The following is a 16,511-nucleotide window of genomic DNA, read 5'->3' on the forward strand; positions in this document are numbered from 1 at the left end:
CTTAGAAGCTTTAGGGTGGCCTCTCCCTGGCTGGAGAAAGGGGCTAGCCATCCAAACCCCTCATCAGATCTTTTATCTGTTCCCCGCTAAGGGATGGAGAGATGGGCAAGGGAGAAGAAGGAGAACCAAAGAAATGCCTTGCCTCCTATCCAGACCCCCACCCCCGGCCCCACCCCCATCCTGGCAGACCTCAGAGATATTGGTTCAGCTGTGTAAAAGTAATCGTAATTGCAGTCATTCCTGAGAGCTGCTTACCATTATGCCTAATTACAGTACAGCACAATAATCATTATGTGTATCATTAAAGATGTGTCAGATTGACTTTGTCACAAGCTTTAATTTGATTTCCGTTTCAGTACTGTGTTTCAGTATGCACAGCCTTCAGAGCTTGCGGCTCCTGGTCCCTACCAGGGAACAGGAGACCAGCTGTTGGCAAACCAGCCACTGAGCATCCCATCTCGTCTCACCCGACCCCTCCCATCCCGTCCCATCCATCCCATCCCGTCGCATCCAGTCCTGTCCATTTCCGTCTGCACTGACTGCTGCAGCTCAGGCCGGAGGTGCCTGCCTCCCTGCCCTTCCTCTCTTCCTCTCCAAGAGCTGCACATCTGGGCTCGAGGCAGAATGATTCACTGACAAACAGAAACAACCAAAACAACAAAAGCCCGCAGGCTCTGCCAGCATCAAGTGCTGCTTCCCCCGTCCACAGGGATCTCAGTCAAGCTTCTTTATTGACTCAGTCCATGCAACATCTTCATTATTCTCCCCACTCGGGGAATGGGGAATGTGAGATGAGCCGATGTGTCCAAAACTATCGAGTTCATCATTAGCAGAACCAGGAGGAGAACCGGAGGCTGTGGCCGCCAAGCCGGAGCTTCTGTGGGAGCTGAGGCTGGGTCAGGCTCCGTCCGTTAGGCCTGCCTCTCTGGTCACGGCTGCATTTTCAATCTTCAGATGTATGAAATGAGGCTGTCTGTGCTGCTGGGCAACTTCCTGAGAAGCAGGCACAGGAGAGTTGAGGGGTAGGGGTGGAGGGCAGCCCTTTTCCAGGCCAGATTTGCAAGTTGTGGGAACCAAGCTGATTGCCTGGACCAGGTCCTGCCTTATCGGTCAGTCGTCTGGCTGCCTTGACCAGCAGGTTTCTTGTTGCTTGCTAGCACCAAAACAGTCGCTAATCAGGTAAAGCAGTGTGGAAGAAGCATGTCTACCATAGCAAATCGCTGCCTAATGAGCCTTCCCATCGGGTCCTGTGCAGACCTGATAAATGGGGCCAGTGCACGTATGCCCAAATGCTCAGCCATTCAGCCGGCCTTGAGTGAGGCCCATCTTTGTCCCAGCTCTGTGCTACGTAAGGCTACCATCTGGTCCTTGCCTCTGAAAGCTACACTCCCGTCCAAACGGTGAAGAAGGGTGTGTAAACAAATATGTCAGAGGAGGCCGGGGGGCTGTAAAAGACCTGGTGGAGGCAAAGAGGTGGGAGCAAAGACCTCTCCTTTGGGGAGTCAGCAGAGACTTCAAAGAGGTTACGTTCCAGCTGGGTCTTGAAAGATGAGTAAGAAGGAGATGGTCTTGGCTGAGAAGGGAGAGCCGGGCATTCTCTGCAAAAGGAATGGTGACCAGAAAGGCAGGGAGTTGTGACAGAGCATGAAGGAACCCAGGATTCTTTTTCAGATGTAGGCTACATAACTTTCTTTCTTTTTTTTTTAATTGTAGCATAGTCAGTTTACAATGTTGTGTCAGTTTCTGGTGTACAGCTAATGTTTCAGTCATACATATACATACATAGATTCCTTTTCATTATAGGTTACTACAAGATATTGAATATAGTTCACTGTGCTATACAAAAGAAACTTGTTTATCTATTTTATATATAGTAGTTAGTATCTGCAAATTTCGAACTCCCAATTTACTTTCCATTAAAGTATCTCAAAGCCAAAGGGTGGGTATAGGTCACTGGTAGAGCATGTGCTTAGCATGTATGAGGTCCTGTTCAATCCCCAGTACCTCCATTTAAAAAAAAAAAAGTATCTCAAGGCCTGAATAATTTAAATTTAGACTTCCAGGTCAACTGTCACTCATAGTTTACTGATTTTCCATGGTCTCTGATTCCCCAATCGTGCTTTTGGGCCAGACTTTAAGTAGTTCCTCTGAACTTAGCTCCAAAGCTGCTGCTGAAATATGCCATTTCGATTTCCTTCATTCTCAGTTTTGCACCAATCATATTGGCCCACTGAATGGTTTAACTACATGTTCTAGGTTTCCCAGAGCAGCAGAAGGAGCCCTTTTTCCCTGGAGTCCATCCCAAAGAAGCAGAGCCTGCCATGGGGAGGGATGGCGCACAGTCTCTGGGGATACCTAGACTCCATGTGCTAGACCTTTGCTGCCCTGTGTCTTTTCTCGACCAAATGGCCTGTTTGCTTAGTTGCAGACTGCTGTCTTCATTAGAGAGACATTAAAACGCTGTTGGTTTGAGCTGGCAAGGTAATGAAGCGTCCTTGTGTGGACTCTTTAAGTAAACTATTAGAGGACTTGCCTGAGTACACCTTTGCTAATCTGCTGACGAGCATTAACCACTTCTAGAGCATGGAAGGGACCAGTTAGAGTTTTTGTAATGAAAGTGAAACCTCTATTTCTCTAGCCTCTAGAGCTTTTCACAAAATTTCTTCTTCCATCGATCCTCATACCCAGCCCTTTAAAGTGGGGAGGGTAGAGATCAGTGTCTGCCTTTTACCAGTATGGAGACTGAACCTTGAGGGGTTCAGTGATTCCAAGTGGTTCCAATGTGAGTGGAAACTGAGCTTCTGATCACGGTGCTGGGAGCTTTCCCACTGCCCCAAGCTCCCGGCTGCTGAGCCAGCCTTTCCCCCACCATGGCTGGGCGGGTATGGGCAGAGGTAGTGTTCACACATTTCCCGGACAGCTGGCTGCGGTTCTGCCCGCTGTCTCCACGCGCCTCGCCCCATTCACTGCACACCTGCCTCGAGCAGGACCTCCAGATGTTTGCCGTGTTAGCACCAAACTCGTCCAGTAGATAAAAGAGTGATAAAGAGCAACCTCAGGAAGCAAATCCCCCTCCAAGATGTAAGTCATTTACTGCCTTCTTACCAGCAGGATCAGGTTCAACCCGCATAAATCTATTTTAGCGGATTTTAATTGCTTGTAAACTAAGTGTTTCCTGGATATGCCACCGACCATGAATAATGAGAATCATTTCAGTGACTGGCTTTTCGAAAGGGAATGGGACAGCAGACAAGAGGGGGCAGCTCAGAAGGGAGAGTCATTTGTTAAAGCCTGAGTGGGAGCGTTGTCTCCGCCAGCTCCAGTTTGGTTTTGTTGTTGTTTTTTTTTTTTTTTTTTCACGATGTCACTAGAGCTGCCTGCTTTCCAGCGACTCTGGCTGCCCTTCTTTCTTTATGCATCACTCGTGTTAAGTCAGGCCAGCTGCTGACAATGACTGGGTCCAAGCGGCCACATGTCAGAGTCATTCATTCACTCAGCCAAGATGTACAGAGCACCTACTGTGTGCCAGGCCCAGACCAAATCTCCAGGAGAAGGAAAAGGATAATGCCCAGTTCCCAGCCTTGAGGAGAACCTGGCCTAGTGGGGGAGATGGGCACATCGACAAACAATTTCACTCTCACGCGATAAGGCCTGGAATAGAGAGGTCGACCGCGAGCTGTGGGAACTCGGAGGAGGAACTCTCTCCATCAGGGGGAGTTGGGGCCAGTGCAGCAGAGAAGCAACATTTAGCAGGAGCATGAGGGAAGCAGAAGAATTGACCAGATAAAGAGGAGCGGGAAGAGACACACCAGTTCAGTGTGGCTACAGTTTAGGGGGCCAGAGCCCAGCCCGGACTGTGAGATAAGACTGGAGGAGTTGGATGAGCCAGACTGTGAAGGCCTTTGTATGTCCCGCTTGAGAGTTTGGACGAGGTCCTGCAGTCAGTGGGGAGCCAGCCATGGTTTTTAAGCCGAGGGAATGACATGATCGGATCTGAATTTCGGACAGAAAACTCAGAGAGGGCGGGGAGACAGGGAAAGCAGTTCGAGGCTGACTCAGAGAGCACAGCTTTGCGTTGTCTTCCCTCTGGACTCCAGGAGCTAGCTCTTGCCTGCGCACTTACCACAGAGCATTAGAATGGCCTATTTGCCCAGTTGCCTCCCTACCCCCTCCTTGAGGGCAGAGGCTCAGTCTCAGTCATCTCTTCACACCCAGAGCCTGCTACCCAGGAGTGTTCAGGAGACGTTGGTACCCAGCAAACACGGAAACAAATGAATCAGTAGGTTCTAAGCAAGTACAACTCTGATTTGCTCCCAAGTGACCACTGTGATGGATATACATGAGATAAATCCGACTCTGATGGAATATCAAGTCCATCTGTGACTTTTCCCCTGCCTCTGCCAAGCCCATCAGTTATCATTGTCCATTTTGAGGGAAAGATGTGCTATTCAGAGAAGACAAGAAAGTTGCTTACCGAGCTGTGTGGGTGCCAGTTACGACCCAGGACTCTGTTCTTTCTCATAAATTCATTTTTGATGACATGTTTAGAATATATCTTCATTGTCCTCATTCTGCCCCTTCTGCCTTTCTGACCTTCTCTCCCTTCCTCTTTAACTCTTACTCATCCTTCAAGGCCAGTTCAGTTCCTTCCCATCTCCTCCATGAAGCCTTATCCACACTCAGAATTAAGGATATTCCCACTTGAGTTTCCATTGTGCTAGAAAATTACTCACCTGGAATGTTCATCTCATCACAGTTATTCCTGCACAGTCTGTCTTCTCTCCCAGACTGCAAGCCCCTCAAGGCCAGAGATTGTCCGCTTCATCGTTGTCTCCCAAGCACCTCCCACCCTGCATCCTGCCCCAGCTTATGAGCAGGGAGTGTTTGCAGATACTACCCCAAGCATATTGCTTGCTGTCTGGCTATCCGCTTCGAGATAATGCCAGTCTTGGGAGTACCCTATGCCTCTCTTCATCTGTTTGCACCCAGTTAGATATGTTTTTCTTCATCTGCCGAAGGGCAAGGAGAAAAATCATTGTTCGTCAAATAAGGGGACTATCTCCCAGAGATCCCCTAATCTCTATCCCCTAACATTTCAGGTGTCTTGAAAGCACAAAATCTGGTACCTCTAAACAAAACGTAAGCCCACTGACCCATTCAGGGTCAGAAGTTCAAATCTTTGCTGAGGAGCTTATTGTGTGATGGGACTCACTGGTGGTGCTGAGGGAACTCAAAAACAGAAGGTGAATGGTCTCTTTAGGAGGGCTTACACTGGATTTGCTTGACTTGGAACCCATTAAGCCTCAAGTCCCAAGAGTTCAAATTTTCCAGGTACAAAGGTCCAATAGATAATTATAAATGGCAGTCAGAGGCTGGGAATAAACACTAAACTCAGAAATGTAGGATCTCCACACAGGAAGCGATTCAAACCACAGCATAGAGTGTGAACTTGTGCAGCAAGAGAGAAAAAGCTGAGAATACAACCTGGGGACAACTACATTTAAGAGACAGGTGAAGAAAGAGGATCCAGGGAAGGAGAATGAGAAGGAACAGAGAGGAGTGGGGATGAGAGAGAAGACAGTGCCCTAAATGGGGGCAGGGGTAGTTGATGATGTGTGCTGGAGAGAGATCCAATAGGATGGGTGATAACTGAAAAGCAGAAGACATCAAGTTGGGTAATTAGGGGGTCACCCTTGGTCTCCTAAGACAGAAATAGCAAATATAGGGCACATATGACTGCATCCCTCAGCCCCTACTCTGCCCACCAGGTGCTCCCGAGGATTACATGACAAACTGATTTTGGCACATTTTCTTGCTGAACCCAGACACAGCCTCAGCATGCTTCTCACCACAATACCCCAAGCGGCTACCACCCATCAGTCAGAGATGCCAACAAGCTGAAATCTCCTTGCTATCTTTCTAGAAAATGGTTCAATGGAGGTGTGGGGAAGAATCCAGAAAGCAGTGGGTTGGAGTGTCTGAGAAATGAAGAGGTCAAGGTGGTGTAGAAAGAGAGACCTTACAAAGGTCAGAAGTGAAGGAACAGAGAGGGCAGTTGCTTGGAGTAGTGTGAGGATCCAGCCAAGGCAGCACTTACTAATCCTCCCGTAGAATCCATTTCCTTAAGGTCATCTGAGTACTCATCCAGCAGCAAGCCAGGTAAAGCAATATCCCTGCCCTCTCTTCTGCCATCCCCACCCTCGGCTGGAGGAAAAATTGATGCAAAAAAGCTTCGTGTGTAGGCTTGTTTCCAAAATATTCATCTGATGAACAGAGACATATGGTATAACCAGAGTTGGCCCTGCACATATTTATGAAGGAGGAATTCTCTCTAATAGTGGAAATTTGAGGATCAGCAGTGATGTGGGGAAGGTATTAGTCTTGGCCAGGGCCCTTCCCCCAAACCCCTTGAAACCACACCCTGAAGGAAAACTTTAGCCGGCAGGGAGACCCCTAGTGAATGGGCGGCCACCCTGCCCTTGTCTCTTCTGCCACCTCCTCTGTCCCTCCTTCCCTTCCTTGCCAGTTTACCCACACACACACCACACACACACATTTTTCTCTCCTCTCCTTTCCATCACCTCTGCACCCCCTCTTCCCCACCACTTCCAATTTCTCATTCCCACCTCCTCTCTTGATTTTTCTCAGTCTCATTCATTTCTGTCCTTCTCTTCTTGACCTCTCCACCCTCTTTCTGGGTGAGTTTTGGGATACAGGGTGAGCTCTTCAGAAGTTTACCCTCATTCAGTCTGAACGGGCATTAGTCAAGAAATCTAGTTTTGCTACCATCCATCAGATGGAGAACTCCTGTTCCTTTGTACAGCTGAGAAAGCACTATTAATAATAATAATAATTAATAATAATAATAATAATAATATCTAGCATTTAATAATAACTTTTACTGAGCGTTTACTCTGCTCCAGGCAGTATTCTAAGTGCTTTACATGAATTCACTCACTCATTGTCACAACAACTCTATCAGGTATGTTCCATTATTATCCCCATGTGACAAAGAGAACCAGGGCACAGAACAGTTAAGTAACTCACCTAAGGTCATACAGCTAGTAAAGGTTGGAGCCAAGATTTAGAGCTCATCCTATATGACTCCAGAAACCTCACTCATTAATCACCATGTTTATTGCTTGGTGGTGTAATGGAAAGCCCATTGGTTTGAAAGTCCGAAGCCCTGAGTTAAAGGTCACATCTGTTACTTTAGCACCATGACCTTGGACAAATCAACTAGCTGGTCCAGTGCCCCTCACGTGTGAGGACATTTTACTGTACTCCAGCCAATACCACACAGTTAAGCTTGAATTGATTCCCCTGCCCTTCCTGTAATTATCTCTCTCTCTATTCAGATTTTCATCTCCTTGAGAACAGTCACCAGACCTTACTCTTTTTTTTTTTTTTTTTTTGTATTCAGCTTCCCCGCAAGGACCTAGAATAATGCTCAGCATGTAATAGAACATGTGCCTATGCACAACGTGTGTGCACGTGCACACACACACACATACACATATATTACTATGGATTAAGTAACATGGGAACCTCACTAAACACACAATATACTAAAGTGCTATACATACACATGTGTTCATGAAGCTTCTAAGTACTTTATTTTTTTTTCTCTTTTTTTTTTCTTTTTCCTAAGTACTTTAGCTAATGAAATAAGACTAGTTAATATTGGGCATATTCTTTGTTTATATATAATTGGTGCTCAAATAAACCATTTCCCAGGTTTATCTGATATTTTGCTTCATAAACTTTTTCTATACCAAGAGTTAAAATACCATTAAAACTTCTGGATAACAAAACTCTGCCCATGCCTTATTCATTCATTCACTCATTTGGTCAAACGCTACTGGTATAGGAGCGTCACCATGAAGCATTTCTAAAGTAGCGACTCTATTCAAGGTGTAAGGTGAGCCCTGCACGTGGGATAATGATGGAATCTAGATGGGGTGCTGGGTTTCCATCCCCGTGTCCACCTCCACATGTGACATCTTGTCCCCAGTAGGCCATACCTCCCTGACCTGTCAGTCGTGCTCTGGACTCTCCTAATTCCCCCGTTCCCCTGCCTCCAAGCAATCGCCTTTGATGTGCTGCTTCCTGCCAGTTCAGTCCAACGACTAATGGCGTTATTATTTTTGTTTGTTTGTGTTGCAAAGCCATGGCAATAAAATTTACTCCCAATAATAGCACCGCAATTTTATGTTCTTAAAATGTACCATAAAGGATATATATAATAACTGAATTTCCTGTAAACAGAAATGTTTTTTTTCTGGGGGAAAAGAGAGCTTTTTTGTTTCCATCACAATTGGACCCAGGTTCTTTGATGGAGTAATTGGTGATATAGGAAAGATTGAGAAGAATCTTATGAGACTGTGTTGTGGTTCAAAGCACTGGTGCTCTGTGATTCTCGTTGTGATGAGTTTTGTTCACAGGGTAATTCTGGACCAAAAATGTTCTTCCTGGTCAGGGCCCACATCACAGTCCCCAGCACAACCTTCCCAACGGAAGACAGAGCAAAGCCTCAGAGGTCTGTAAAGGGATTGGCATCACCCTTGGCCTTACCCTGATAGGATCAAGTCTAATTTTTAGGAAAAGGTAAACCTTGAGTTAACAATAAAAAAATGTTGGGAGCTATAGGGGGTTTTAGAAAAGGGGGGCTGGCGAGAAGTGGTGTCACTGTATCCCCTACTGACTGGGAGAGAAGGATATGAGTTTAGCCACAGGGGTCTATTGCCAGTATAGCGAATTTACCCCTTTAGGTATCTTCTTCATGCTAAATCTCATCCCTAGGGCTCCAAGAGAGTTTGCTTTACCGTACTTTTTCTTCTTCTCTGGTTGCTCTTTTTCTGCCTATTTACTGGCTCTTCTTATCCCCTACTGCCTTAGTTCCCAGCCATGACCTCACTTCCACACACCATCATCACATCTCCAGCTGCCTGACAGACATAGCGACCCACATGTCCTACTGTCATCTCAAACCCAGCGAAACCCATCCCCTTCCCTCAGCCAAACTAGCTCTTCCTGCTGCTTCACCCCCGCTTTATCAGTGGTGCTGATTCTCCCGCTTACCCAGACGCAGAATCTAGGGGTCAACCTTGACCTCTCCCCTGCTCTCTTTTCCTCCATGGCCAACCAATTACCAAAGTCCCTGTGAGTCTACCTTCGCAATGTCTCTTTCCCATCCTCTCCATCACCCTTGTTCAAGCCCTTGTTATCTCCCCCTTGAACTACAGTCACAGGTCACTCAATCTTTGTGTGCTGCTCCCAGGTCTCCTAAGGCACAACCCCAGTACTGATAATGCCCGTCACATCAAGTCTTATCTCCTTGACCTGGGGTTCAAGGCTTCCTACGCTCACCTCCTTTTTTTTTAAATCATGCATTATTTTTTAAAATTTTTTTGGGGGGGGCAATTAAGTTTTTTGATTTATTTATTAACAAGAAGTCCTGGGGCTTGAACCCAGGACCTCGAGTGTATGCTAAGCATACACTCTACCACTGAGCTATACTCTCCCCTCATTTATTTTTTTTAATCAAAGGGTAGTCAATTTCCAATGTTGTGTTAATTTCCCATGCTCCCTTTCTACAACTTTAGCGAACTAGCCAGACTTGTCCTGCCTCCACTAACTACCCTCCATCTCATCCCATCCCCGCTTATTAGCCATCACCCCATCCTTCAAGACCCTAATTCTCTTTGTTGGGTGTGAATGTCTTCAGAATCCCAAATACATTTTATTTCATTCATTCAACAAACATTAACTGAGTACCTATTATTTTCCAGGAGCTATGCTATGCTAGGAGTTGTAGGTAATATACATATGAATAAAACAGTCTTCTTCCCTTGTAGAACTCTGGCTAAGGAGCCAGAAAGTTGGATACAATGATCTTGAAATCCCTAACAGGCTGTCTCTGACTCCCATCCTATGGGCTCTTCCCCTCAGCCTCTAAATCTACTTACAATCCTCCCATCTTAAAATACCCACCCTACTCTAGCCCCGCCCCTGTACCAAACTCCTGAAAGTGAAAGAGAGATTATGTATTCTTGCCATCATTCTTATCTCCACTTCTTCCCCTTGACTCTTCAGCCCCCTCCAGTCGGGCCTTGTCCACAACCTTTGCAGACTTGGCTGCAGCAAAGAGCTCCTTCCTGTGGACCAATCAGAAGACCACCCTCCTTTTCTTTCACCTCTCTGCAACATCTCACATCATCACCAGAGCAGTTTCCTCCCCTTCTATCCACCTCTGAAGTGTTAGCTGTTCCCCATGATTCTTTCCCTGCCTCTCTTTTCTTCTCACTCCGTAGTAAGCCTCCCCTGCCAGCCAAGGCAATTCCTTGGCAATTCTTGTCCAATTCCTTTACATCATTGATAACTCCCAAATCTATAATGCATATCCCATATCTTCGGCCCAACCTCTCTCCCACCTTCCAGAACACCATCAGGATCCTGACCTTCAACATGCTCCCCACTGCACCCCTACTCACACACATACGCCCCGCCATGAACCCTTGTCCTCTGCCTGTATTCCTCACCCCATTATTGTACCTCCACCACAGTGGGAACTCCTTGTCTCTCTTCTTCCTTCTTTCCCAAACCCAACTCATTGTATAGTCCTATCAATGCTATCTTTCAAGTTTTTTAATCTCTCCATTCCTCCCACCACTGTTCTGGTTCAAGCCCTGTTACCACTCATCGTGGCTCCAGCACCAGCCTCCTCATTGATTCTCCTGACTTGCCGTCCTCCCCTCAAACTACATTCCATTCTCCACACTGTAGCCATCGAGTCCCTCTAAAATGCATAGCTGACCTGTTCATCCCCTCACATACAAGCTCCCCCAAATTTCCATTCACTGATGCCACAAATAGTTATTGACGACCTCCTCGGGACAAGTGCTGTTTGGGGAACTAATACTGCAACAGAGGGCAAAACAATGTTCTGCCCTCATGGACCTTCTAGTCTGGGATGAGGTCAAATGCCTTAGTGTGAGGAGCAGGCAGTGCCCACTGTGAAACTCATCTGCCTCACAGCCTCATGTCCTGATTCTCCTTGCCCTACCCTCAAGCCATATCCAATGAATTTCAGTGCCCAATGTATGCTGTTCTGTTCCACACTCCCTGCCCTCGCCCAGGCTCTCTTGGGAGTGCCTCCCTCCCACCCACCAGACCCCTTTGGCGGACCTCCCTACACAATCAGTTCCTCAGGGCAGTTTGGAGGCTCTTATAGGGAGTGCTTATGTCCAACCAGAATGAGCTGGGTTCAAATCTCACGGTGCACATGCCAGCTGTGTGACTTCTGTCAAGTGATCTGACTGTTCTGTGCTTCAGATCCTCATCTTAAATGGAAGTATTTCTAGCACCTCCATTTGAGTTGGTTGTGAGAATTGTCAGTCCATAAAAAGTGCTGAGACACTTTAAATTCCTGACATGTAATAAGCTTTTACTACATATCAATTGTTATTCCTTGTCCCCTTAGTATTATTATTAAACCTCTCATCACACTGTTCTATAATAACCCCTCCTACTAAACTTGTCTTGCTGTCTTTGTAGCCCAGAGACTAACCTAGTCAAGCACATAGTAGGTACTAAAAAAAATTGAAAGGAGAAAAGGATTGGCTGTTCCAGGTTTGTGTTTTGGTTTCCTGTGACCAAATAGGACGATGAAGGAATAACAGCAACCTTAAGGCTTCTTCTGAATATCATTTTGGCCCGAATATCTCAGGGAATGCTATTGGCATTGCGTGAGCAAGGGCTGGAGAGAAGTGAGCAAGAAAGGCACGTTGAACTGCGCTGAACTGAACGAGACTCAGCTATTTTCATTCCTTTATTCATTGACTCTTGGGTCGAGAAGGGACCAGCTCCCCTCACGTACCATGCCCTTCCACTCCCATCCCTCCACCCCACCTCGTACTTTCCATTTCCCCCTTCCTACCACTGTGTTCCCTGAAAAAAAAAATGCAGAAACAGAAACCCAGAAAGCAAAAGGAGTGCTGAGGGGAAAGGGGAAGAGGTGGAGAGGGGTCAGCACCTCCCTCCTTCCTTTCCTAAGATCAAAGCCAGCGTTTGCACTTGCCGGCGGCGGCCGGCTGGCCTCTTTCATGCGCGGCTCCACCTGTCTGGGAATGGCATCGCCGCTTGCCCATATCCTTTCCTCTTCAGGACTGGAGGGCAGTTTCAGGGTGGGGCCTCGAGCTATTTCGAGTGCCGGCCAAATCCCTCCACCCCAACATCTTTGCCTTGTGCGATCAGATTTCCCCTCCACCTCTCCAGTAAGTAACAAGTGGCAGGAGCCGAGGGCAGGAAACTGTGAGATAAGTCAGTTTCTCCACTGGCCCTAAGCGGAGCTCATGGTTTAAGCAAACGGGAAGCCACTGGGGCGGCAGGGCTTTGTCTGGCGGCAGGACAGGCTCTTCTTTCTGCCTCACAGCCCCCGGTGTTCTGCCCAGCATCCCCCAGGGTACAGGTAAGGCACCAGTTAGGCAACGGCTTCTTGCCCCAGGAGAAGAGAATTCACATGCATGAAAGTCCTACCATGTGCTAGACCCTTTCATGTCTATTATCTCTGTGATTCCTAACATCCCAGCCCGGTCAACGTTTATCATTCCTCTGGTAGCAATGATGAAAACAGAGATGGAGAAGCTTGCCTGAGGCGCACAGCTAAATGTGGGGACACACATGCAGTTCTGCCTGACTCTAAAGCCAGTGCTCTTCCCACCTCACCACGCTGCCTCCAGAGCCTAGAAACGCTGATAATGCTGTCAGTTGGTTCTTTGCGTTATTCCTGAGAATTCACAGAATGGCCAGCTCAACCTTTTGTGAGTTCATTTAATTCAACAGAATTTCAAAAACAAAGGTTTAAGGGGAATCTTGGATGACTTACATTCAACCCTACAGGCTCTGCAAAGAGAGGGTGACAGAAGTTGCTGCCTTTGCAGGGTTTCATGGTCCAGTAGAAAAGAGTTAACGGGTGCAAAAATAACAGCAGGATAAAACGCAGAAACAGAAATGCCATGAGAGAGCCAGAGAGGGGAAGAGGGCACCACCTTTGCCTTAGAGACAGCCTCTGCCCACCCCCACTCCCTGCCCCCGGGTGCTTGTCGCTTCCCTCAGCCTCAAGCATATCTTCCTGAGGCCAGGACCAGCCAGCCTCCCTGTGGAAATAACTGGCTGACCAAACAGAGACTTTCTTAAATCATCGGTGTCCCCTAGCTTAAGAAGAGTGCAAACAAGCAGGACCTGGGAAAAATATTGGATTGGCAAAAGTGGGGAGATGTTTAGGAACCCAGACTTGGCTATTTCCTGCAACCAGCCTGCTTCAGCAAAGAATGGGTTATTTCTGGGTTACAGCCAGGTGCTGATGCAGCCAGGACAGGAGGGAGGCTCCACATCCCCAGTCGAGCTGCGTTCTGTCACGTGGCAGTCAGCTCTGGCCCCAGCTGACCAGCTCGCAACCTCGTGTGCTCTTGGTCTGAGAGGGGGCTAAAGCAGGAGCGCACAGCTAACCAGACAGCAGGCCCTCCCAGCGAGGACATGTTGTTCCAGACGCTCAGCTCGAAACAGATAGCTCACGACGTGCCTTGCTGACAGAGGATCAACAGTGTTATCTTCGTAGATGGAGGCAGAACATTCCCTCCTTCTAGACCTCAGTGAGGCCCTCTGTCTCTGATTTTTATAGCAACTCTGATGCCAAGGGTTTGGATCTCCCAGAGTGGCTGCTTCATTGCAGCTGCCTTTCTTCTATTGCCTTCTCTAAACCCATCTCTCCATACCCAGGAAACAAGGGTACGACTTCACACCCTCTGGAAGCAGAGAGGCCACCTAAGGAGAGAGGGCCACACCTGTTTGAAGCCTTCTCTTCCAGAGCCAAGCCCACGAGGTCCTCGGACTTGGACGGAGGGGCCCTCCTTGGCTAAAAATACAAACCTTTCAAATTTCTTTGATCATAATGGAGGAGTTAGTTTCTGGATGTGTCCCTCAGGTAACCCCTCTTGTCCATTCCATATGTGGGTTTAGTAAAGACTATATCTATTCAAGTCCTCTTCGATCTCCAGAACTCAGGGTGCATGAGATGTCAGAGAGTAATAACTCCAGCTGGAGGGAGCTAGGCCCCTCTCTCCTTTCTAGGTCAGTCCAAAATTTTTAAAAAGGCATTTAAGTATTGGCACAGTCTTGGTCATTTTTCTTTTTTTAAATATTTTGTCTGTCTTTTATTTTTTTTAATGGAAGTACCACGGATTAAACCCAGGACCTTGTGCATGCTAAGTATGTACTCCACCACTGAGCTATACCCACCCCCTTGGTCATTTTTCTTTTAATTAAATGTGTAGAGTTTTCTATCGTGGATATGCAAAAGCCTTCTCCCCATCAAATTACTCCCGTAGATCCCACAAAGACGCTGTTAGAATCCCTGGAGATTGTTCCACAACCTCTCCCACGGTGCCAGATGTACATCCAGACTCTTAACAAGGATAATTTGGTGGCAATGGTAATCACCCTGGATGATTTTTTTCAAGGCTCTTTGAATGACATCAAATTCATGACACATACCAAGATTCCTTTTTTTCGTGCTCTCTGTACCATTTTTTCTTCCCATGGAATTTGAATTTCCCTGGCTTACTTACCGCCTAACAATATCACTATTGAAAGCACATAATGTTAAGGACCATATGCTCTCTCTCCAGAGAGTGTGCACAAATACTATTTCTGTTAAAAACTAAACAGAAATAGTAGCTTTGCATATTTCCCATTCAAAGACTCAGTCCAATTGAATGATTCCCTTTGTAGTGGGGTGTTTTTCCCCAAGCGGGCCCTTAGTAGAGAAGCTGAATCAGATATTGTAACTTACCAAAGGTCACAAGGAGTCATTGAGTGAGCTCGAAATAGGATCCCCAAACCTTTATTTTGATTCCTTGAATTTAAAAACAAATAAACGCTACTACAGAGAAAGAAAAAACCTAGAGAAACTAGGCTTATTTGACATTCCTGGTTCAGGAAATTCCAGGCAAGCAAAACTAACAGGTAGCTAGCTGCCTTGGTCTGTAACAACCAAGGAGGTAAATAGGACAAATGTGCCGCCTGCCTTCAAGGAGCTGAAAATCCAATGCAGGGAAATCGGGTTGCTGTTGACAACTCTTCCCAGTGCAGAATGTGCTGGTGAACGCCTAGAAGACCCCAGAGGAGGGCTTGTCCATCTTTGTAGCACCCCCAGCAACTGGCACAGTGACCTGTATGTGATATGCAGGGAAGCGTTGTCTATTTGTTGAACAGGGGCCATAAGACACGTACCAACAGAACGCTCTGGGGGTTGGTGGAGAATGAGGGACAGCTTTGTGAAGGAGGTGACATTTGAGCTGTTGCCAGGAAGGATGGGGAAGTTTTTCACAGACAGCAGGGATTGGGGGAGGGCCTTTGCAGGTCCCAGGAAAGAGCAAATGGCAGGGATCCTCAGGGAGGACCCAGCACAGTATCACTGGGGAGAGCCCGAATGGGCCAATGTGACTAGCTGACTGTGGGGCAGTAAGAGCTGAGGCTGGAGGGAAAAGTTGAGACCAGAGCAGAGAGGATCTTGAACAACAAGCTACAGAATTTTGCAGTGGACTGTCCCAGGAAATTTGCACGATAGGAACAGTTTCCTGTGGCATCATCCTATCCTGCTCACCTTGGCCTCCCTTGCCTCATTGGGAGCGGTGGGCTTCTTTTGATTGTTCTGTTTGTATGTGGTTGGGTTTGGAGGTTTTTCTGTGGTTTAGTTTGTTTTTTGGCCTTTCCCTTTTCCCTTACAGTTTTTCACAGCATATGGTCCTGATTATGTGCTGGAAATCACGCCAAGCTGCCGGCCAGACCGCAATGAGCCCCACCGAGTCCAGCAAATCCTCAACTACATCAAAGGTGAGCGCCCCTCCTCTAGTCCTGCCCTTTCCTCATTTCACCCAGCTTGTGGTGGCCCATCAGTTGAGTTGTGGCTTCCCCAAGTACCATTTGTCTTTTGGTGGCTCACCTTTACCCTGACTCAGAAGGGGGAACCTCTCCTTGGCCTGAGAGCTTATAGTTGGAATTCCACACTGGCCATTCCAGTTGCGATTGTCATTTGGTCAGCTAATGTCACCTTCGGGGAGAACAAAAGGTTTAGCTTGAGGCACCTCCAGTGGAAAACCAGCTCTAAAGTGTGCCCTGGAACTCTCTCTCTTTGAAAAGGGCAATAGTAAAACCCTCTTTTGGATGAGGAAAGTTCAGGTCAATTCAGACTTGGGGTGGGGGGGCTTGCAGACATTCGGTTCCAATGTGGTTCTTTGGTTCATTAGAGCCTTGAGTGACTGAGCCCGCAGTGCCTAGTCAGGGATTCTGATGCTCCTGCAAGTGGGATCCCCAGTCTCATTTCCAGCCCTGGGGATGAGGCTGCTGCGCTATCCTTCCCTTCCCTAAGTCTGGTCTATGATTATTCTGGGCTCTGGATGGAGAGAAAATGGCAGTCATCCTGTTATTGCCCTCTTGATCACACTGACCAC

General features: G+C 47.3%; 1 protein-coding gene across 5 annotated transcripts in view; it reads left to right on the forward strand.

Annotated features, from left to right (window-relative positions):
* HDAC8 (histone deacetylase 8) overlaps positions 1-16,511 on the forward strand; it is a 210,164-nt gene that overhangs the window by 169,500 nt on the left and 24,153 nt on the right. For 3 of the 5 annotated variants that reach the window (XM_064483044.1, XM_064483042.1, XM_031446391.2), the window contains one exon: positions 15,789-15,894. In XM_064483044.1, coding sequence (XP_064339114.1) covers positions 15,789-15,894 — 106 coding nt within the window. Of the gene's footprint in view, positions 1-13,779; positions 14,035-15,788; positions 15,895-16,511 lie in introns of those variants that run through there. The other 2 variants (XM_064483041.1, XM_064483040.1) reach the window with 1 other exon arrangement.

Source organism: Camelus dromedarius, chromosome X, assembly GCF_036321535.1.
Source record: "Camelus dromedarius isolate mCamDro1 chromosome X, mCamDro1.pat, whole genome shotgun sequence".
Lineage (NCBI taxonomy): Eukaryota > Metazoa > Chordata > Mammalia > Artiodactyla > Camelidae > Camelus > Camelus dromedarius.